This window comes from Porites lutea, chromosome 9, assembly GCF_958299795.1.
Source record: "Porites lutea chromosome 9, jaPorLute2.1, whole genome shotgun sequence".
NCBI classification, from domain to species: domain Eukaryota; kingdom Metazoa; phylum Cnidaria; class Anthozoa; order Scleractinia; family Poritidae; genus Porites; species Porites lutea.
Genome location: NC_133209.1, coordinates 27930267 through 27954117, shown reverse-complemented (window position 1 = coordinate 27954117; position 23851 = coordinate 27930267). Strand labels below are relative to the sequence as shown.

Sequence of the window (23851 nt, the reverse complement as noted above, 5' to 3'; positions counted from 1 at the left end):
CAGGATATGGTTTTCAAGGTCTTGAGTCTTAAACAGGGTGTCTTTTTGGACTGAAAGCCTCTAAGAGTGTGAAGACTTGAAATGAGCGGTCTACATTTGCAATACCAATAATTTTTTTCTTAAACATCCATTTCCACGATTTTTGTGTGAAAAATTATTTAATTCTGTATGCAAAGCAAAACAAATCAGGGTGAGAAAGTAGTGTCTCCTGTCTTAAACAGGGTGGCGAAATGAGCATTGTTTGTCTTAAACTGGGTCGGGGTTAGAAAGCCTCGGCGGCACACCTCTACCCAGACCTCCCTTGAGTGCCCCCTCCCCCCGGGATCTCGTAATAGCTCCCCTTTGAGGGCTGAGAATAGTTCAGCGTCATGTCGTTTTCTGCAGAGGTCTCTCTTCGTGAGAGACCTCTGCTAGCAGGTAACATTCAAAGTTATAGTACAAGTAACAGTTTGTGAATTACCACACCTAATTAAACTACAGGCACAAGCGATTTACGGAGTGGCCAGGCTCGATAAATTACCAGCCGCTACTCAGAAAAATATGAATCCGCTCTTATATCAGAACAAGACCGGGACGAGCCGTGAGGGGTGGAAATCGCGCCTATTACTTATTAAGGTTTCAAGGGCGGATCCAGGTATTTAATGGAGGGTTGCAAGGTTATTCACGACTGTTGAAATTCTCTTACAGTTAATCTGTGTCAACCCCTCCCCATTGAACATTATTTTGAAGCACATAGATCCTGACATGGGATCCTTTCCGCAGTAACACGCACTTAGTCATCATTCATCGTCTGTTAGGTGAATTCAGGAGGAAGGTCTGGATTCCGGACCCGCACCGCCCTCTTCAGAATTATTCCGGATGCAAATTTTAGCTTAGCTTGCTAACCCAATCAGACCTACACCCTCAGGCCATAAACACCGCTCGGCAAGCGAGTTAACAACATTTGTGATAAATTGTCTAACGGATCATCACCTCAATGAGCAATGTTAAGTCGGAGCACGTTTTACCAAGCTTGCAAACCGTTACTGATCTGTAGGTCTACTCAAGTTCCGGCTGACCTCACTGGTTTCTTGATGTGGTTCCGCCTTCACATGTGTTTTTGTCGCAAATCGGTTACACTGGGCGTGAGAAATACGCGAACGTTAGCTAACGCGACATAGCAAGGTAGCCACAATATTGCTATCACTTTAGTAGACTCTAATATAATACGGAAGTTCTCTGTGCAATATGGATGAAAGGCGAGGTTTGAACGGGCCGCGGGCGTGTGAAACGAAAATAAACCCCGTCACACTGTGCCTTTGAAGACAGCATTCAATGTCAACACCCTTTGTGCAGTTGAAAGAGTTACTATAGCCATGGGCTCCTGCTATAGCTCTTAATTGGTTCTGGTATTTGGTTTTCTGATTTAGTAAGGTCTCTTCTAGGGTTCGTTAGCCTGCGTAGCTGGCGGTATTGTGTGGATGCGAGATTGAAGTTTTGGCGGCGGAGCTGTGTTCCAGAAAAAGGGAGTACGGACGAGGCGGTTGAAATACCACCGGCTCCGCCGCCAAATCTCACTCGACTACTACGAGGGTCTCAATGGGGTGGTGGCTTTTACGGTTATCGGCTAAAATTTTGGCTCTTTTACGGCTATCGGTTAATTTTTTTCAGTTACGGTTAACAAAAAGTTAAAAATTAACTTCTTTTGTTTAAAAAAGTTAAATATTAATTAACCTGTATTTTTTTGAATAAAGGTCTTCGGATCATCTCGGGATGAAATAAGCTATTCTTTTGAAAAATTTTAACATTTGATAGATTATACTTTTTATAACGTATTCCACTTCTAATATTATTTTACACTTAGAAATGTCAATAGTCAATTTAAAAATAATTTTTGTGAAAAAGCAAAAGCAGACACGCGAACGCCCAACTCAAGGCCGGGGCACGACATTCATTATAACAGAAATGGCCGTTTTCACACTAGAGAAGGATTATTCGTGTGAGACGGGTTATCCGTTTGATGATTCACGTCAGATAGGTAATACGTCTTAATTTGAAAATGGAATAGCTTTAAGTTTGAATGAACAATCCGCCTCACTTTTGAAGACGGGATTATCCTTTCCAGATAGCCTGTGTATATAGCGGCCCCCTCCACTCAGAAAAAATCGGAGAAGGGGTGTGTACTGTCGCAATTTGTAATAATCATCGCACTTTGTAATACCTGTCGCAATTTGTAATAAATCCATCGCACTTTGTAATACCTATCGCAATTTGTAATAAACCGTGTCGCAGTTTGTAATAAAAAAGGTGTCGCAATTTGTAATAATAGTCCATCGCACTTTGTAATAAACTAAGCTGTCGCAATTTGTAATAATTCCATCGCACTTTGTAATAATTTTTTGAGAGTGATTCAACTTACTTCGTCAACATTAATATAATGCCAAAATATGTATGGTACTTCATAAATAAAGATGATGACGTCTGCTAGCACGTAGCATCTCCGTAACATTTTCTTTGGTCAAACACGCATGTCTTACGCTATAAATTTTTCTGCCTTGATTAATCACGTGACCAACTAGAAACGCTTTTATGAAAGACATGAAACTTCCTGTGACATATCACCAAAAAGAGATGAATCATGTTTAAATTCAAAAATATTTAAATAACAAAAGCAACATTTAACAACAGAAAATTCATGAATAACCTGGCATTCGTCGTCCAAATCCATGTTTGCTTGCCAAGTGAAGTCTTCGGGGGTGGGGGGGGGGGGGGGGGATAATCCCATATATGGATGGGCTAGATAGGTAAGTACCGCCTGATAGGGTATGGTTTTTGAGGATCTCGAGCCTTTAATAGGGCATCATTTTTTTACGTTGTTGGCCTTGTGTCTTTGGTTTGATCCTTACATGGGGTAACTCAAGTAGTAATGGATGGTTTATTCCATCCTTTCCATTTTGTGGAAAAACAGTAATCCAGAACACGCTCGCAAGAATTACAAGGTCTTACGAGTTGTATATACGCAGGGAAGGATAATTTTTTACTATCCCCATGGTATTTGCTTTAGAGGACTCCTTATAGAAAACAATTGTTTTAAGGTGGAATGAGTACTCCTTTTGTTCCTATATGGGACCAAATCAAGTGAGAAGAATGGACCAAATGCCCTGCCGGCTCAGTGTAAGACCCCAAGTGAGTGTTATAAAAACAGATACATACGAAGGTATTGGCCAGCGATTAATTGGATTTTGTGTTTAGGTTTCTGTTGTAGTTTGACGGTTTGCCACTAGTGAGGTTTTTTTAATTATTTGCAGTAAACATTTTGAATCTTTCCAGGCCTCGTTTGATTAATTTGGCCAAAAAAGAAGCCACTATTACTTCTTTAAGATTGCGCGTTAGACAAGGACGGTGCACCACGTGTTGTGTCGACTTGTTATAAGATCTAACAAGGAACTCTCCTGGTGTCCTTATTCGAATGACGTAGGATGGATGTTACGATTTGCGGAAATTAAATGCTTTTTAATAATGGCTCGTTTGTGTCTAGTGTGTCTAGATTCTGTACTCTGACAACGCTCTGTCCAGAGGTACATATAAGGAAGTACACCCGCCGGGTAATCATTGAAAGAAAACCACCTAGTACAATAGCAAGGTTTAAGAATACAGCATTTCGTAAGTCAGATAACTAATCAACATTAATCTAAAAAAAATGTTTAGGACGGTGAATAAAGTTAAATGTTTGAATGAGCAGAGATGTTACGTGCTAGCTGACGTCATCATCTTTGTTTATGAAGCACCATGTATATTTTGGCATTATATTAATGTTGACGAAGTAAGTTTGATTACTCTCAAAAAGGTATTACAAAGTGCGATGGATTTATTACAAATTGCGACAGGTATTACAAAGTGCGATGATTATTACAAATTGCGACAGTACACACTTTCTTTTACGGTTAACTCTTTTTTTACCCTATTTACGGCTAACGGTTAAAATTTTTCAATTTTTACGGCTATCGGCTAAATTTTTGGCCGTTTTACGCCTATCGGTCAACCCCATTGAGACCCTCTACTACACAATACCGCCAGCTACGCAGGCTAACGGTTCGTCAAATAGAGGCTCAGCCACGCCTAGATTTCTCCCCAGGGGAGGGGGTACTCAAGAAAGTCTTACACGGGGAGGCTCCGCCCAGAGGACCAACCCCCGAGCCATTTATATACCATTTTTGACGGAAAAAGTACCACTTTCCTACATCTTCCATTGACAAAATGGCACCCCTTTCACATACCTAGTTTAGAACTTTGCATTCCTTATAACTGCTGCAAATAGAAGGCGCTATCAGTTTCAAACATGAATCACAAAACCACGAAATTTTCTCGACCGTTTCACACCAGGAGCCTCGGCTGTATTGTAAGTATGTCAAAGTAATACAATAATGAATAAGTCAAACAATTATTGTTTGACTCATTCATAAACCTCAAAAACCAGGAGTCCATCCTGAAAAACCTAAAGAGTTAAAAAAGACAGTGGAAATTTCTAACCTAAGAAGAACCCAAATTTACTAATTTCAACCGTCCTAAAAATTGACGAGATGTTTTAGACGATGGAAATCTTACAAAAACAACGTTAAAATGTTCCTTTCAGCTCTCCTTTGTTTCTGAGGCAGTATGCCAGAGTTTACTAAGTAATATTTTGACATCATGTCATGACCTTAAGTGCAACAACGCAATAAACTGGACTAAGTTGTTAATCAGCTTATGTTAAATTTTCCCACAACTGGCTTTAGTAGGGAAGTAAATTGAAACAAAGACCTTCTCGATTTTTCTCGGGCGATAATAGTCAATAATATTGCAACTACTTACGACTGAAATTTGAAACTATTTTTTTGGCATGATACAAAATCATGAATTATAAAAAGCCCTAACAATATCTTACAACCCGCACAAGTAAGGGTTTGTATTTCATGATAAACACTTAACAGCGCGATAAAATACAAGAGAAAGAATAGATAGTCTAGTTAGGTTTGGCAGATCAACTTTCTTAACTCAGGTCAACTTTGTAGTGGGTAGTGTGTCGAGGTTAGGACAGCTGTTATATGATCAATAATGCTAAGTTCGATGTATCCATCCCTCTAATAGAAAGATAACGAGACAGTACATAGCATTTAGTGTTCCTATTAGCGATTTGTCGTTGTGTTCTCCTCGGAGCTCAGTGGTCAGGGTGGTCCAGGATTTTGCCTACTTCAGAATTCGACGCTAATGTTTTTAAAACAGTTCTCTCGTGAAATAACTTAAGACTTTTTACACACCAAGCTTTGTCGAGTCTGGGTATATGTAGACAACTGGAACACATTCGTCAAACACTCCACACACGCAAGCAACCAGAGAACTGGAATTTTAAAAGGGCTAATTCATTACCCTTATCTATCTGATATAGAAGATAACTCTATATTTATTTATTTCTCACTTTTCAATCCAGTCCTTGTTAACCGGCAAGCTGTGTTTTAAGATAGAAGACGGTGGAATAAATAGCACCTGGTTATTACCTCATGCCAAACTTTATTGATTAGCGAGCCTAAAAAGGGATAATAACAAAAACGTGATCACAATGAAATAAGATGGGGTAATGTGCAGTTGTGACTAAAGTAATTAGCATACAAATTCAAGCTAAGGTCAATCCAAAAATAAACGAGCAATAATTAAAACAGCGATGAAAAAAGCGACTTGAGTTTTTCAGGTATTTCGAACGGTCATGAGGCGTTAGTCGGGTGACTAAAACGTTGTTAACCAAGATTTGGATATCATCATCAAAAACAAACCAAAAAACCATGCTCGAAAACGAAACAACAAATTAAACAGAAGTTTTCAAACTTGCAATGCTCCTGTCTGCATGGTAGTTAAGCAGTTGTTCGAAGTTGTACTTGTACAGGTTATCGCTAGGATTGACTCACTCCAAACTTTTATTGAGGAAACTCATATACAATTTACATTCAAAAGTGTAATTCTTTTGACAAAAACTGATCACGATCCTCTTCCCGGTGCGTGGGACCTGGGAGTTCTGCTCGGGGGTGTTCTTTTATATTGAAACCACCCATTACGTTTAAATTCGTGTATTATGTGTAAGTAACAAAATTAAATAACACTTTCCACTATAAACAAACCTTTAAACCTTTTATTTTTTTAAAGTAAGTAACACGGAAAACTGAGATAACTAGAGATTATTTTCCTTTCCGATGAATAACTGCATCAAAAAGGACAACTATTATTTGAAGAAAAAAACTTGCCAAGAAGTCCAGCATTTCGCGTCCGTTTATCTTTTTGTTAAATTTTTTTTGGATCGCGCTTTTCCGTGATGTAAACTCAAAAACTATTTTTTTGGTTGGTTTTAGTTATCAATATCAGGGTCTACGGGTTTTGAGAACTTTAAATCTCACAATTAGAGCTCTAAATACTCTGATAAATACTATCAGATATGCTCTCACCTTGTGGGTTTTTACATCCTTTATGCTTACATTTAGGTGTATTTTCCCCCTCTCTTAAGCCAGCCTGCTTTCGGTGGCTTTGCGTCACATTCTAATATTTTTCTTGTAGCCGCATGCAATTCATTTATATAAGTAAAAAAATGCCCAAACAAATAATCTCCTGGAATGGAGCTTAAAATCGCAAATTCAGCTGACAACTGTTAGATAAGAGCTGTCTGATCTGTGTTTCATTTAGCAGTACTTGCAATCTTCTGTACGTCTCCTTGTTAACAATGCCACAGGGTCAGAATTGTTAAAAAAAATAGTGCATATGTAAACAAGAAAATTCTCTTCATATAAATGTACGCTGTACACTTTTACAAACAGAGTTTGAATAGACCTAAATGTACTTTGTGTCGTGGCCCAGGGAAGCAAGGATATTTCAGTGTTGGACGTGACTTTTCAAAGCTAAATGACACCCCAGGGAATGAACACAGCAATAGTAAAAAGCGACATTTGATGTTGATACTATAGTTCTAGGCCACTTTCTCTGTTGTTTCCTTAGAAAACAAGGCTTTAAAGGGATTAATTTTCCAACTTAAAAATGAATTCCTTGTTGGTATCATACGCGAGGTTTAAAACTCTTATCACAAAGTTATAGCACCTAGAATATAGCACAGCTGTGTGACTTCAAAAAACCAAGAACAGCTTTTGATCATTCGTCATCGCTTGAGAGGCAATTTGACACCATTCAGGTGAGTGTTTTTTGCTTCGTCCGGCCATCCTAAGCTCAAAAGGTCAAACCTACAGGACCGTGAAAGAAAGTATTCCAGTGTTAAAGCCTTGAAACACTACACTCTTTCAGAGAATTAATTCACTTCTCATTGTTTGTAAACTTCGATTCGTCTCAAGCTGTTACAGAGGTAGGAAAAAACAGAAGCTTTGTTTCCAAATTGGTCTCATCAGGAAAACATTGGTGATGACTTCTAATATTTAACTTTTCATTGTCAGGCACCCCGCGGGGTTTCGACTTGGCTTGGAATTTGTCGCGGTCGTAATCAGGGCATTCTTGTGGAATTTATACCGGCGGCACACACAAAGCCCTTGCTAATAATTATAATCTCTGTAGCTAGGTGCCTTTCTAGTCTTAACGTGTAAATGTTATTTTTGAGGGGTAATCCCAGCGATTATTAAGTTCCCTCTGCCAGTGGACGTGAGTATTAAGGGAACAGAGCTGACGAGGTATAAATATAAAGATTATTGTTGAAGCAGTTTGTCATCGGCCCTTCAGAACTAGGGCGGATATTTGCTAATATTTTCTTGTTGTAAAACGTTTCCTTCAGGAGAGGAACCAGGGCTGAAGAACTGCGCTGAAATTCGTCAAATCACTGCCGCTGGCGTTGGTTAATCTCGTTAGACCATTTTATATCACGGAGAATTGGTGATACAAAGCCAGTTGTCGAAATACGGAGTGTAAAGGACCTTCGCCATGGCATTTGTAATCCGTGGAGCGTGTCTAGCGTGCTTGTTGCTCACAGTTGTAGTATTCACCGCATGCGAGAACCAACAAAGAGACGAAAGACTCCATAATTCAATAGCAGTTGTAGGAAGAATATTTGTGTATACTTTGGCAGAAGAGGGGCTAGACAAACAAGGCCAGTACGAGGTGAGTTTGTAACGACGTTTCTCTTGCGGAGGTATAAAATGAATTGAGCACAAGTTTTTGTTATCGGTACAAATAGCTTCTTAGTCACTTTCATAAGGCTTGATACTATTTTACATTGTTTTTTTATAGTATTTTGTGACGTTCTTTATGTTTTCTGATTAACACTGAAATAAATTTCTATTCTAATGATTACGCGGGTAATGTTTTCGGCGGACGTCCTTCACCGAACAATCAAACTTATAATCTCTGTTTAGCATTTGTATTGCTCATTTAGCATCTGCGTGTTTGTGAATGCAAATATTTCAAGACATTTTTAAATAAGCAAGTGAATGACGTCCCTTTATGAGAACACAGCACGCACGTTGAACTTGGCCAACGTGGTTTCCAACGTACCAAAGAATATTCCTCATCAAGGACGCATGTGATCTGTATTAAGCCCTGTCACATTTTACACTCTCGTGCGCTCTTGCGTGCGATATAATTTTTTTCTACAACATTTTTTGCCAATGCAGTTTAGCGCGAAACTTTGTAAGTATTGCCATATTTGAAAACGATTTCTGTATCACGCTCTTTGTTGTGGTTTCATGGCGGTGAAGAATTAGGGTGTTGTATGAAGAAATTAAAACCCGCTGAAGTGTCAAAGGGACAGAATGCATAAGACATACCGGTCATAGCGAAAAAAATTCTTTCAAAACCGCGCTATGTGATTCCCTGTTTATCGCTGCTATTTATCAGTTTATCTGTGATTTCTCTGGCAAGAGAAGAAAGTTGTTCTACAACCTGATTGCTAGTTGACTGAACAAATATGTTGGGTTTCGGTTTCGCAATGGACAGTTCTCGTTTGTCTGCGCATTAACATGTGACGTCTGGCGTGTTTTGCTGATATGATTTCCGGACTTCAACTCTATCTCAATATATCACCCTAACTGCTTTTGCTCCACCTCAAAAACATGTTCTAGATGATTTGTTTTTTGCTGTTTTAGTTGAATTGAAAGTTAAATAAATCTATTTACGGTATGTAAAGGATGATTTGATGTCTCGGTCATGATAACCTGCCGTTTTTCGAAACAGTTGCTGCCAAGCCAGTTTTGAACCATCACGCGATCGGCAGGCCGGGCCATGAAAATCTCGCTTACTTGACACACTCGAAAAGTGCGTACAATTTGCTTGAAGTGGCAATTGTAATTTCTATTACATTATTGTCATAAGTTATATGTACTATAAACTACTAGGTGTCTAAGACATGCCTTGTTTGGCAATCACCACCTGCTTTCCAGTGCTGTTCGTATTAGACCACAATTGACCGTTAGGGAACATAATATCGGAAAGGCGTGATTGGGCGTATGTCTCAAATCTTTTGTGTAATTTCCAAAGTTTGTCGTGCATCTTCCTATAACTTCTTTTTCAACTTTTTAAAAATGTTTGTAAAAGTGATAAATCCTATTACTGCAAGGTCTGCACTTTTTAAGAATGTCATTGTTAGTGATCGGAAATGTCATGAGACGGGAGACTGGAAAAACTACTTCATTCCTTACTTTCCGAGTTTCTCGTTCCTCTAGTTCAATTTCTTGAAAATTTCTGACTTTTCGGGTGAAAGTTAAGTAAATCTTCTATTTACTTGACCCTTTTGTAGCAACATTTTCAGGGAATCCTGACAAAATCCAGTACGTGAGGTCAGGCTTGTTTTGACTGAAAGTCCTCGGTTTTGACGGAAATGAATCTTCTAATAGGATTGAGCTATAATCGGCCCACAAAAAAACACTAAAAACCGCGAGCATGCTGACAGAGCTTTTCTAATTCTATTCATTTGTTGCTGTTGGGTGAGGTTAAATCTGTGAAGGACTGTCAATGAAAGCTTCTGAGCAATATTTTCCTCTGGTGCGGTACTAAGATAATACTGGCAACAATCTACGTCGAAGATTTCTTTTGGCCACTTGCCAGGGAGCGATCCCAAGCCATAAATGACTCTTTCAGTATGTAAATTGGGGAGATAATTGACAAATAGTAGGACTGTCAACCAGTTCATTTCCAACCGGAAGTGAATTTCCGGCATTGCTCCAACTTGGCCGCTCTTAACTTTAAAATTAGCCTATGAAAAATGGACTGATCCAAAAGTGAGAGACTGCAAATCGGATTACTGAGTGGTATCCTGTACTGTAGCGGACCTGGGTAGAACGTTTAGAAGAAGGGAGGGGTCAGACGGGGCAAAACGTGAAAGGAAGATGGAAGAGAAAGGCTGTTTTTCCCAACCTGTCTCTCCTCTTCGCTTTTTCTCCCTGCCACTGTTCATTCTGTGTAAAATTAGTTTCAACTGTACTAGCTGTAGACGAATTCTTGTAGGGCAACCATTGAACTGGCTTCTGCCACAATACTTCGGAGTGCAGAAGATCTACTTTCGCATTATTTTACACAACAAAATATTATATTTTTCTGGCCTTAGTTATCAAAAGGTTGATAGAGTTATCCACCGGATAAATCACTTTCCACAGCTAACGAAACTGATTTCCCTGACACTTATCCACTGGACAGCGATTTAAGCGGTGGATAGCGCTCTCCAACCTTTAAACAACGAGGCTTGATTGTTAATTTTTCTCTGGAGCTTACAAATTGTTCTCTCAAGGGAGTGGCTAATGAATCTATTGAATTGTTTTTCTTCTCTTAACTACTTCCAGGTGTTACAGAAAGAACAGACATCACTTCCTCAATGGCTGTCTTATGATGCAAAGAAAGCATCTTTAACTGGTGTGCCTTCATGGAGAGATAGAGGAGAACTTAACCTAGATTTTAAAGCTGAAGACGGAAGTATTAAACATTCTTTGAAAATCGATATTAAAGACTTACGAGATGGCGATCTTCAGCCTTCACCAGGCTCAAACAATACCAAGATTCGTTCTTATCCACAACCAAAATGTCCCAATGGCTTGCCTGTTGCCGCAGCGTCCATTATATTTGATTACCACTTAGGGAAACTTTCTGGACAAGCGAGAGTAGAGATCTTGAATAAAGTCAGTGATTTTGTTGATGTGGATGTGAAAAATCTTCACTTATTGGCAGGTAAAGGACACAACACGGCTTTCGGTTTCAAGGATGTAATAACTGTTACTGCGGGACCAGGAAACGTGGCAGATTCCAAGCAGCCTGGTGTGGTGGTGTCCTGGCAAATCGGCTGTGGTATTGATATACCTGGTAAGTTAAACTCCTCTTTCCAACTAGACGACTTCGAGGGATTTTTAAAGGGGCTGTGTCACGGCTAGTCTACGAGCCTTCAGGTACGGTAAAACGGGCAACCAAACATTGCAACATTGCTACAAAACGAGAGGAATAGCGATGTTGCGCGTTTTGCCACACACGATGCAAAATGATGCAAAATAAGTTTCACGTTTTTGTTGCCCGTTCTATTGTAGCTTTAGTTCGTAGAGGGAAACGCTGGAGACACGAAAATGACCACGCGCGTGCCGCCCTCATTTCTCGCGTCTCGCGGCTTCGTCGCTCGACGTTCTCGCGCGCGTGCACTCCCCTCACTAAAGCTGAAGAAAGAGAGATACTGGTCGCAGTCTCTGTCACGACTGTCTAGTTCATTGGGTTAATATTACCAGTAACGCCTGTTAATTCGCTAAGGAACTTCAAAGTTGCGTTAACGAGGAATTTACTTGTTACTGACAAAATCACGACTTCGTGCCAAGCAAACAACTTTGCCGAACCATCGTATGAAACCGTTACAGACAACAAGAATAAGAATGATCTGAAAAATACTCGAAGCAAGCTAGTCAATTATCAGCCAGGAAGTCAGCCTAAAATCAGAAAATTCTTTCAAACTGAAAACCACAATAATATTACAACCGATCCGTTTTAATCTTCAAGTTTGTCAATCCGTGAATTCTCTTGTATTGCTAGCAGTTCTCCCTTTTTGAAATTTGACAAATTTCGTGACACAGCTCCTTTAAAGTCAGATTAAAAAGAAAGTGTAACACAATTACTAGTAACCAAGTAGTTTTTATTATGGGCCACAAATAAGGACAGAAACAAACATCTAAAAATAAACATAACAATGTTAAGAATCCCAACTGGTGGGAGACAAAGCAGCTGGCTATTTACAAGTGAAAGAGAAGTTGCACTCTGGACTATCAAAATCAAATCCAGCTTGAAGTCAGGGCGGACATCGAATTCGGCGCCCCCAGACTGCAATTTCAGTGCTCAATTCGAGTTACTGGTAGCGAGTAATCGGTCAGCAAACTAGAGCGAGCAGGAAACGGTAATATCCATCTCTCCAAAATTTTAAAGAGATCTAGCAAATCATGTTTTGTTCTTCAGTTTTGTTATAATTGGTGTTAAAATGTTTAGAAGTACACCTTTCGTGCATCCTTCGCTTTTAAACTGCAAAACCAAGCCTTTATTGCGTGCATGTGGCCAGTATTCTGAAATTGAATGTTTTCTAACCTCGCGAGAAATGCTCGACTAATTACGTTACTTTCTTTCTCCAGGGGCGCGCATAGCTTCTTTTCTCAAATCAAGCGCAGAGACTGGGGCCTTCAGTCATGCGCTTGGGCTTCCTGTCACTGAATGGCACATTGCTGTGGGTCAGCCCAAAGAACCACGACATCGAGCCCGCAGACAAGCTGTACAGGGAAAATCCGCTAAGATTACACCACATTCCTCAAGGCGTAACGTAAGGGCGATTCAGCCGACTCCCACACCTACCCTAACTGCTGCCCCGCCGACATCCATCATTGCTAGTGTGACAATTACTGTTACTAGAACAAGTTCGGTCGTTCCTACCTCTACTGTGACACCAACTACAACTCCGATAGCACCAACGACTACAGAGGAGCCGACGACTACCGAACAACCGACCACAACCGAGCAACCGACCACTACCCAACAGCCGACTACTACCCCGCAACCGACCACTACCGAAAAACCGACCACCAGCGAAGAACCGACGACGGCGAAAGAGCCGCCAACGACAAGAGAACCGACGACTACCGAAAAGCCGACCACTACCGAACAACCGACTACTAAGACTTCAACCACGACACCGTTACCAAGCACAACAGAGGAAGAGAGTACAACACAAGCAGAGTCCACAACCACTGAAGTGTCAAGCACAACAGTGAAGACATCACAAGAGTCGTCTACAACTGAAGAGCTTATAGACTCTTCTACAAGACCGACACCATCGCCGGTAGCCGTGGAAACAGTTGTACCAAGCTCAACTGTTCCAAGCAACGCTTTCCCCACCTTAAAAAATTCCATCGACAGGTTGGATGTTTATCGAGGGCAAGGACTTATATTCCACATACCCCACGATACTTTTTACGACAAAGAAGATATGTTGACACCCAATCTGACTCTAGTTTTGAAAACCCTAGGCGGAACTGAGCCCCTGCCGTCTTGGATTGGCCTTGATGCGGTAAAACAAATAATTTATGCTTTTCCTGTTGACAAAGATACGGTAAAACTTTACAATTTGTTCCTTATTGCTACCGACAGTAAGGGAGCTAAAGCTGTGGACGCGATTGAGGTGAACGTGTTGGACGACACACAATCTTATAGTCACCAGTTCAAACTCACGCTGAATTACAATTTTACAAAGTTTTCTAGCGACTTGAACATCAGAATGGATCTTCTGAACAAACTTGCCGACTATTTCAACCTTAACGTGAGCAATATAAGGATAAGGGAGTTCGTCGAAGGTTCGGTGAGATTGAAGTTTCAGTTCGACACAATTCCGGAAGACGAATGCAATTTTCCTTTGCGAGAACAATTCGAAAATAATGACGGTGATGTTAGTCCCAGTCTCAAGGAAGCGCTCTCACCTGAATTCCCGGTCACATCCGGGTCATTTGAAGGCCTTGGACCGTGTGCGGGTGATTCACCCGTTGTCGTAGGTGCAGCCACTGGCAGCACGTGGAAGACTTACGTCATTATCCCTGTAGTGATCCTTGTTATTGTACTGTTGGTCATCGTTATTGCTCTTTTCCTTGTAATGCGATCGCGTCGCAAGCGAAAGCTTTCGCTTGAAGACAAGAACGTGTTTGTATTTCAGAAAAAGCCCGCTGTCCTGCAGGAAGAATACGAGGTGAAAGAGAGGCTGCTGAAGCAACCACTTGTCTTACCGAACGAGAAGCCACCTCTTGCTCCTCCCATATATCCAAGGAGTCCATCACTCAGTCACGCCAATGGTGACACCCCCCTGACCGAGAGAACAGGGTACCAGGCTCCAACCTTCACTTCTTTCAAAACACCCAGCAACCAAGCAGGCCCCGGTGGCAATACCCCTAGGAAACCAACTTACTCGGGTTATCGATTGCCTCCGGCTTACGTGCCGCCGTAAGAACGTAACACATTTATACTGTATTTAGTAGGACTTTCTGATCTGAGTCGTCAACAAGATGTTAAAGAGCAGAAAGGTACAGGACTAACAGAAGAGACGCGTAACATTTTAAAGGAAAAGACAAGCTGTAATCTCAGCAAAATTGGGATACTTAATAAGGAAATTTGCCTAATTCTTCTTCTCGAGGTTTCAACCCTTGGAAACTGATATATTTCGTATGTAAGTCTGCAAGTCTTGCAGTTGAAACCAGCACTATTGGAAGTTATGTTCTATGGGTCTTTAACGACGACAACTTAAATGACGTTCTGTTAACGTTATTTTGTTCTGAATTTCACTTTTTAACTTTTTTAATAACGGTTCTTTATAGGGACGGATCTTTTAGGACTTAGGTGAAGCCCTCTTTCCTGACTGTAATTTTTTGTGTTATTTCTATTTAATGGTCTTACAAAAATTGTTGCGGAAGTTGAGCTCTCCGCGTAATAGTCAAGGGCACGCTTTCCTGTTTTGCTTTTCCGGAAACCGCCCCAGATTTAATTTGTATAGAATATTTTCGTCAGCAACTGAATTAATGGCTAAATGTAATTACAGCTAACTTTAAACTATAGACTTTTGCCAAATAACATGACATACAAAAGATATGGACGGTATTCATGTCACGAACAAATACACATCGGTTAAAAGTATGTACATTTTGCTGAAATGCTAACTTCATATTTAGAAGGAAATCGAATACAAACCCTCAAACTCCCCATCCGATGATTTCACACAGAAGTTAGAATAATCTTGCACAGGATAATGAACAGTACCACAGGAAGGTAATGCTCTCAATTTTTTTACCTAAATTGCCGCACCTAAGAATTTCGTTGACAAACCCGAAAGTTAGAACCAGAACGGCGCTATAGGAGAGTTCTGTTGAGTCGCTTTTATTTAAATGGTTACACTGACTTAAGAATTTCCTTGACTTATTCAAAAGCTTTAACCACCGTTCACAGCGCGTTGAACGGCACAGCGGTAAAACTTTACTTACTAAAGGTGAATTCAAGTGATCTTCTTCCGGAATAAGAATACGCAAAAGTTTTGTTACAAATATCTTGTGCTGTAATTTTTGGACAACTTAGACGCTACGTCGCAATACAATAAACGCCAAAATAAGTGATTTCTATTTATTTAATTATCTAATTATTTCTTTTTCTAACAAGTGATTATCGATATAATCTTGTTCCGGAATACGATCAATCAAACACGCCCTAAATCTTTTGAGTGGTCGAAAAATTTATCCTTAGAACTGAACAATGGGAATAAAATCGAAAAAGCAATCGTGGGAGTGAAAGGGTTGAAGATAAGTGGGCTTCTTAGTAATCAAAAGATTTAATGTAAATTCATAATATTTTCTTGAGTCACGAATGTACATCCAGGTTCGTTTAGGCCTTCAGGGCAGACTGCCATGTTTAGTACCTCTAAGAAATGCAAGGTATTTCGATCAGCTGCAGCGAATTGTTTATCGCTAAGTCGAAAATAGATTTTTTGGGCCAAAAAGTTTTACATTTCTACACTTGTACCGCAGGAAACCATTAAATTAAAAGCTGGCGCGCTTAGTTCTCTGAAGAACTCACTCGACAGCTTCCTATCCAGTGAGAGGGCATTTTTTGTGGGTTCATTGAAGGTTTATAGTTAATTCTACCTGAAATTTTAGCCAACAGAATTTTAATTCCCGTGGAAAGATGCCTCACTGGTGTGCATTTAAGGGCAGTATCACCGAAATTTAATACAAAGTAGACTGCAATTTGAAAAACTGTATTGGAAAATTTTCTTTTGCTCCCAACTGAAGAATTGAATAGATGTGTTTCTTCTTTTTTCAATGGCCATTTTGTAAATAGGCGAAAGTACCGTTATAATTGTAGGCTAGTTCGCAAAAAAAACTTTGGAGAACGTTTGTGATACTGCCCTTTAATATGACTGCAAATGCGTTGTATATCATAATACGGATAGAGTATCCCAAGTGAAGTGTAATTGTTTGCAAGGAAAGCTTATACGTAATCAGATATATATATTTTACCGGCTTTTATACCTCCATTTCATTAGTCCATAAGAAGCTTTTGAAAGATTAAACTGATACTTTTAACTAATCTAATTTGTTTCATAATGGTTGACTTTACTATAAAAAGCTGGGTCATTATCCTTGTAAACAATCCGCCTTCCCTGTCATTTTCAAGTTTTAGAAAACGTATGACAGGGAAATGGAAGATCGACAGGTTTTATTGGGTTCCCACAAACTCATCAGACTAAATCACGCGAAAACTTTTCACAAGACCACGGGAAGTTATTGCTCGGCAGGTGATCATCAATTTAAGTAATCCCATTTGACAAGGGTGTGGCACTTAAAAGGATTGTTGATCGTATCATGGGGTACAGTACCTTATAATGCGTATTTGAAATGCACGCAAGTGCGGCATCTCTGTTACTCGGTTAATGTGGTTACTACTTCGTCCCCTGTAATGGAATCCAAGACAGGTTTGGATTCTGGATTCCACGCAGTGGATTCCGGATTTCAGGTACTGGATTCCAGTCTTTGTCAGTGGAAACTGGATTCTGGAATGTTCCAATCGTTAAAGGGGTTCCGGATTTCTTGAGGGGTATTCCGGACTCCAAAGCCCACGATTCCGGATTCCACAAGCAAAATTTTCCCGGGGCCAGAATTCCACGAGCAAAATCCGTATTCCCTGACTAGTTGGGGCGGGAGTTAACTCGATTGATTACCGTTAGACTTGGCCTATTTTCACTTTGGTTGTGTAGGGGTAACACCTTTACTGGTAACCCAGAACGCACAACAATGACACGAATGAGATACCGTACACTGCCGCTCTTAAGCACCCCACCGCCACCAACTCGTAAGGCCTGCAGTTCTAGGCCCATCTACCTGTAAACAACGAAATACATCCGTTGTATTGAAATGAATTCGATTTATTATGACATTTTTGAAGCTTCATTAAAAACCAGCAAATACAAAACGTTAAGAGCCGCGGCTCCTGAAAACGTATATTGATCAGCACTGCTTAAGCTTTTTCGAAGCGCTTTTTCTATTCTTTCATAAACCCCCTCGGATATAAGCCCCCTCCCGGATATAGGCTCTCCTAAAACCCCTTACAAAGATGCATAAGCGGGCAGGGTTTATGAGAGGCAGTTTACGGTAATTGAAAGAAATACAATAAGTAAGGATCTCAACTGGATGCCGGGGAGGCGTGGCCGAGTTGTTGAGCTCGGGCCTGCCGAGAACAAATCCAGCGCCGGAGCAGACAGGGCGAGATGTTAACTCGGGACCTTCGGATTCTGCGGCAAGTTAGGCGGGCTCTAACCGCTCGGTTACGCTGCCTTCGAAATATATAGATGCACTCTAAATCAGAAAGATCTGTTTTAGCCCTAAGAATAGGGCCGTTTCAATCGGTGAGTAAAATACATTCCTATTTTTGAGTCTAATTTGGCTCCCTTCAATCAAGGCCAATATAGGGCTGATTTAGTCCAAGGGCTGAAATGGGCCCTACCGTGGGCTGGAATAGCCTTTTGATTGAGCTTTTTTTGCGTAAATTGTGCTCAAATGGCTCCAGGAGGGGCTGAATCAGACTTTGGTCTGCAGGGCTGAATTGACAATTTGGGGCTGAAACAGATCTTTTTAATTTTCAGTGTGGTGTCAGTAACAGTACACGCGTCGCAGCATGAAAGGAAACGATGACAATCTGTGTATGCAGTCAAACAAAATATTATCCAGGGTCATGTATACTAATTCTTTTTTAAGGACAAATGGTTTTGATTTCATTTAATTGCCTGATTTTTTTGGCGTTTTTAAGTCCCATATTCCCAACACCTTTCTCTGAGAAATCATTGGTCACGAAAGTACGTTTTGACCGCTGATCATGGTACAATACACATAACTGTTACCTTGGCAAGGAATCCGAAGCCGTAATAGAGAGGAGAAGTGTGACGTCACGTTTCCATGGTAGCAAAATTTCTGGAACTCAACAATCTTTTTGACAGACACGGCCGTTAGCATTGACGAACGATTAGCCTGCGTAGCAAGCGTTTCCTCGCGTGTTCGTCGAGAAAGTTGCACGGACGAGAGCAAAAAGACCACCTTTTTTTGGCTCCCGCTCTAACTTTCGAAGAACAACTCGATTGGAAACGCTTGCTTCGCAGGCTAACGAACGATGGAAGAAAAGTTTGGACATCGTTTTGTTACTTGAGTGCAATGATACATGTCACTTTTTAGCCTGCGTAGCAAGCGTTTCCGTTTGGTTTCGGAGCAAAGAAATACCTAGCCTGTTCCAGGCGTTCAGATAGTGGGGAGCGGTGCGAAGTAAAAAGGAGCGCGAAAAAATAAAAGCGAGAGAGGAGGAGAGGTGAGAGAGGGTTCCCGCACCTCTCTCCCCAGTCCCCCTCTACTTTTCATCGCTTTCTTTACTCTGCACCGCTCTCCACTATCTGAACGCTTGGAACAGGCTAAGAAATACCGAGGAAGGGGACTGTCGGTTTTGACCGCGCGAGAAATGAAAAGAGAGGCAAAAAGTGAAAGAGGGGGGAGGGGGAGGGGAAGGAAGGAAACCTTTCTTCCCCACCCCTCCCCGCTCTTTTACTTGCGCCACTTTTCTCGCGGTCTTTGACTCTCGTTCCTCGTTCTTTTCTCCTAAACCGCACAGAAACGCTTGCTACGCAGGCTAGTCACTTTTTGTCGTTTTTTTCTTCTGCCATATTTGCAGGACCACGGTATGTTGAGATCCAGAAATCTTGCTACCATGGCAAAGTGACGAAACGACTTCTCCTATTTTAAAAGCTTAGTCCTTATTTATCATCGTTGGCATTACTGTTTGGTTTTGAAAATTCAGCCGAGATGATTTAAAAATAAAAGCACACTCAACCGGGTGTAACTGCACTGAACTGAAATCATGATGTCCTTATTCAAGCATTACAAGCTGTAATTTCATTTAAACAAATACTTCACAACCAGGAAAAAAGGACCCCCTTCTTCATTAATTTCACAGTTTAATTTTTAGCTTTTACAGAGAAATATTTAAGCAGCTATCAGCAATATTAAGAAATGAACCATACTAAGAAAGAAGAAAAAATTCCTAGGTTGCGAATAAAACTAAGTCACATTTTCAAATATATCTCAATAACGATCATAGCAGGATTAATAATGAGAACAACTAGACTAAAAAAAGTTTAGACATCCTATTTTAAGATTATTGGCGTCAAACAGCTTTGCAGACAATATTCAAACTGTCCTTGTTTGTACTACAGTTAGATATAGCAATATTAATTAGCGTTATTGTATGTTACAAAAACATAATAAACATTGTTTAAAACCGCAGGATTCTGATACAATTACACTAGCTCGTGGGCTCATCGTACGTGCAACAACCAGGACGCGTGTTTGACATCCTTTGACTGGCCAACTCTTAAACAAACGCCCTCTCTCAAAAAGAACGTTGATAAATAGATTTACTAGCGCGGATCCTTGTCTAGACTGCTTTGCTCTATCATAGAGTTTGCTAAGCTTACGCCTCAAAACGTCAGCTTTTGAATCTCCGAAAAAAAAAAACCCACACATTTGCATAGGGGAGGGGTAGGTGGGCAGTTTCCCAGAAACCTAGAAGACAAAGAAGGATCCGCTGATACGTTTGTGGGAAACTTCCCACCTACCCTACCCCTCCCCTCAGCCAATTTTTTTTTTGGAGATTCAAAACCTGACGTTTTGAGGCGTAAGCCTGCAAACCCTGAGAGAGCAAATCAGTCTAGACAAGGGTCTGCGCTAGTACATGTATTAAAGTTTGCCTTTACCCAATTTTAAAACTGGAAAACACGTCCCAAACAAAAGACAGCTCACTTTTCGCTCCTCACCGACACAACACCGCAAATTCGTAACGAATTACCCTGGTTTATATCCTTCGAACGGGACATAGTGTATCTACATTTTTTTGCTTCAAGGAAAGAAATATCCTATTAAGAGCTTCTTATTGCATGTTATTGCCTGTACTTATAATTGTAATGATCACTTTTTACAAAAGGAAATTGTTCGTTTCTATTATCGTTTTACCTCCTAAAAAAGAAACTTGCAAATTCCGCTTTTAATCTCCCAAGAATACTAAGAGAACATGCATTTAAAGGGGCCTTGATCTGCAGTTCGCCACTAAAAAACGTTAACTGACTAAAAGACAAAAATACGGTAAAGATTGGAAGTCTTTGCTTCCGTTTGTTCACATATTATCCTCAAGCATGGTGCAATCACTGTGATCACTTTTCCAAAAAGTATCCGAGCAACTTTAATGTTTATAGCTTGCAAATTTGCGGTCCTTGTGATGATAAACGGTTTTACAGAAACAAGTTTTTAAATCAGGGTCCGCTTTAAATCCGGCAAGCCAATAAGAATCTTGCTCACACTGGTTTTCAATCGCTTTCTTAAAGAAAGAGTGCCCCATGACAGGTGCCCACCATTTGTGGCTGTACGATCCTGAAAAATCTCATTCAAAATATTTATTATCTCTTTATACTACGTGACAGGGTTGTCGCTGTTTTGAAAACCAGAAAACCACTTCGATACACTACTATCAGGCTCAAGTATGCTGCTAACACCCGTCTTGATCATACCGACCAAAGAGCTTTTCCTTTCGGGTAGCTGTTGTTTCTGCTGTGTCTTTTCTAGTACTTCTTCTTCTTCTTGGTCACTATCACCAAGTGTAAAAACAACAGGAGGTTTTTCTCCCGAGAGTGAAGATTTTACATTGGAAAGAAGCGAGTTTCCCTGTTGATTTTTCTTCTGTGGTATTGTGCCATTGGTCTTCCTCACCCCACGCCTCAAATCAGGGACCGAATTTGCTATGGTCGCTAAAAAGCTGCTCTTCATATCTGAGGACTGCTTCCAGCCTGTGTTCCCGCCAAATTCGTCATCGTCCCAGAAGTCAAGCGTTGATTGGCTAGAAACGCTGCTGTTTCCTTGTACATTGTACGATGATTTGCTTCGCGTGGGGACACGCTTGGGACCATTGCTGTACTGATGCGGGTTAATATAATCGTGATATCTGACTTCATTAAGACCTTCCCTTGCCTTACTGATCGAGTTGTGATTCCAGATAGGAACCGGCTTAGTAAGACTAGGCCTATTGTCTGTCGAAGCGAGATCATAATCAGTGTCAAAAATGGATTTTTCTTGCTCAGTTGCAAGACTGGTCTCGCTCGAGGTTTCAAATAATGATGGTGGATATTCATCAAAATCGTCCTCCCTGGAAGACGGTCTGGTAGCACGGTTATTACTTTCAAGAGAATCTTTATTAGTGTGTTGGTATTTCGCAGTTGAAACATCATAACAAACAGGGAAATTGTACTGCGCAAGTTCATACTCAGAAGTGTTACCCGAAGTGCTGCTAAGTCGACGATTAAAATTACGAACAAAACCTATTTCCGAACGGCCGTCTTTCATAAAATCATAGCTTTGTTTAGCGTTTGAATCGTAATATCGCTGTTCGCCGTCGTAACCTGGTCGGGCTTCATCGTATCCTTGTCGTGAATCTTCGTAGCCATGTCGTACTTCACAGTAATCTCCTTGTGTATGACCGGCGTAACCTTCCCAAGCGCTACTGTGGACATGCTGTTTGGATTTCGCATCATCGCATTCCCTAGGATTGTAGTAAGAATAGCTTTCTTCATAAGAATCCTCATAAGAATCTTCTTCTACTTCCCATCCAGTCTTCGCGTCCATCTTTTCATTTTCCGTGCCGATTGAAATATTCAACATGGATTTTCCAAAATCCCGAAGTTTGCTGGAAAGAGAAGGCGTCGCTGATTCACCTGAAGATGGGCCCGCAGTCACATCGGGCCCGTTCGTTGTCAAAGAAACGTTAAGCATTGACTTGCCCAGTCCCTTCAGTCTCGATGACAAGCTCGGCCCAGAATTAGTCGATTGATGGGTCGGTTGATGATGCTGCGAGGTGGTATCCTCTTGGATGTTCAACATAGACTTTACACCTTTCAGCCTGGCGGAAATGTTTTCAGCAATGTCAGACAAGTTCATGTCTAGCACGGCATCGAACATTGAAGTCTCACATTCATCAGTGTTCCTGTAAGTGTAATATGTGGGAATCTCTAAAGACTCTTCATCATCATCATCATCATCGTCCCACATGGCACGGACGTCAAATTTCGCCCTTTCTTCATTGGATGCAAATTTAAACGGATTTTTCTTATTTTTTCCTGCGTTTGTCGCCCTTGCTTCCTGCTTGGGTCGACTTAGATGTGCGTTGGGCACGATCAAATGCCCACCTCCCAGGCTTCCATTCGCAATTTTTGCTTTCCCGTTGTGGATCTTCTCTTCATCTCCAACATTTTCTTCTCTAGAGTTATTTGAGGGTGACAGCATCGAAGGATAACGATTGTTGAAATGAACAGTATGCGATGTGCACTCCGTCCCGTCCTCATTTCTTCTTCGCAGCGTTCGAGGCAGCCTTTCCTCCTGCGCTGGACGTTTATTTCTACGTATGTGTCTCTTTACTAAAATTGAAATAGTCACTGGAATTCCTACAACTGCAAAAATAATAGCAAGAGGCGCGAAATGTTTTAGAATACCCCAAGAAAAAGAGCTGTCTTCTGGTTCCAACAAGTTTTTGTCACAAGCGCCAAAAAACCTAAACTGAACGCTCTCTATCGGAAATTTTCCGGTCAGCGCTTTTTGAAATGCTTCTTGGATCTTTGAGTTTTTATCGACCAAACGTGATCTAAGTTCCCTGTATGTTTCTTTATGGCAAGGATAGTAACCAATATTAACAAATACAACTGTCAATTCCTTGGTGTCTTTGTTAAAATCTTTGATCCAGACGGAGTTAGGTTCTTGGTTGAAGCAGTAATCTGCCAATTTCCTAACAAAGTCAATCCTCAAATCCACCCTTGTCATGAACCGATGGTAATTAAACTCAATTCCTGTCTTTAAGATCACTTCGTGGCTGTACTTGTCTGTAAAGTTACGAGCATCTTTGAATCCATTTTCCCCCACCAAGAGCTTTAATGTAATCTCGTGTAGTAATGCCTCGGTGGAATTCTTGACCTTGATATTGTAATCAAAATTGTGTGCATTTCCTTTCAATGGAAAACCATACACCTCAATTTTTTCAGGTCTGTCGTCAAACTTCATCCAATTGTTGTTTATGTCCATTTCAAACTGAAGCTCGTTTTGATCACCTTTAATAACGTCTTCAAAGTATTCAAGAAAAGAAATCCAGAATGCTTGTCCAACGTAAACCCGCTCTACACGCGTTAAAGGAGGATCCTGCGTAGAATTTATAGACACAAGCGAAAAAAATACTTTGAGAACTGTTAGTGCTTTTGACATTGGAGAACAATCTTCTGTTCTTCATGGGCGCTAATGTTTATCCGCGAACTGAACCT

At 40.7% G+C, this 23851-nt stretch overlaps 2 protein-coding genes across 3 annotated transcripts; one reads left to right on the top strand and one right to left on the bottom strand.

The window, feature by feature from the left end:
• Nucleotides 1–7221: 7221 nt before the first annotated feature.
• LOC140948648 (dystroglycan 1-like) lies at nucleotides 7222–16554 on the top strand. 2 transcript variants are annotated; one of them, XM_073397916.1, is made up of 4 exons: nucleotides 7222–7351; nucleotides 7772–8094; nucleotides 10767–11280; nucleotides 12576–16554. In XM_073397916.1, the coding sequence occupies exons 2-4, from the start codon at nucleotides 7918–7920 to the stop codon at nucleotides 14426–14428; spliced, it is 2544 nt and encodes an 847-aa protein (XP_073254017.1). In that variant the 5' UTR covers nucleotides 7222–7351; nucleotides 7772–7917; the 3' UTR covers nucleotides 14429–16554. The 2 variants fall into 2 exon arrangements, with proteins under 2 accessions (XP_073254017.1, XP_073254016.1); XM_073397915.1 differs by lacking the exon at nucleotides 7222–7351 and adding an exon at nucleotides 7396–7670.
• Nucleotides 16555–20923: 4369 nt separating this feature from the next.
• Nucleotides 20924–23629, bottom strand: LOC140948705 (uncharacterized). Its single transcript, XM_073397969.1, has one exon. It carries the CDS (start codon nucleotides 23616–23618, stop codon nucleotides 20967–20969), a length of 2652 nt encoding a protein of 883 aa, XP_073254070.1. The 5' UTR covers nucleotides 23619–23629; the 3' UTR covers nucleotides 20924–20966.
• Nucleotides 23630–23851: the final 222 nt, after the last annotated feature.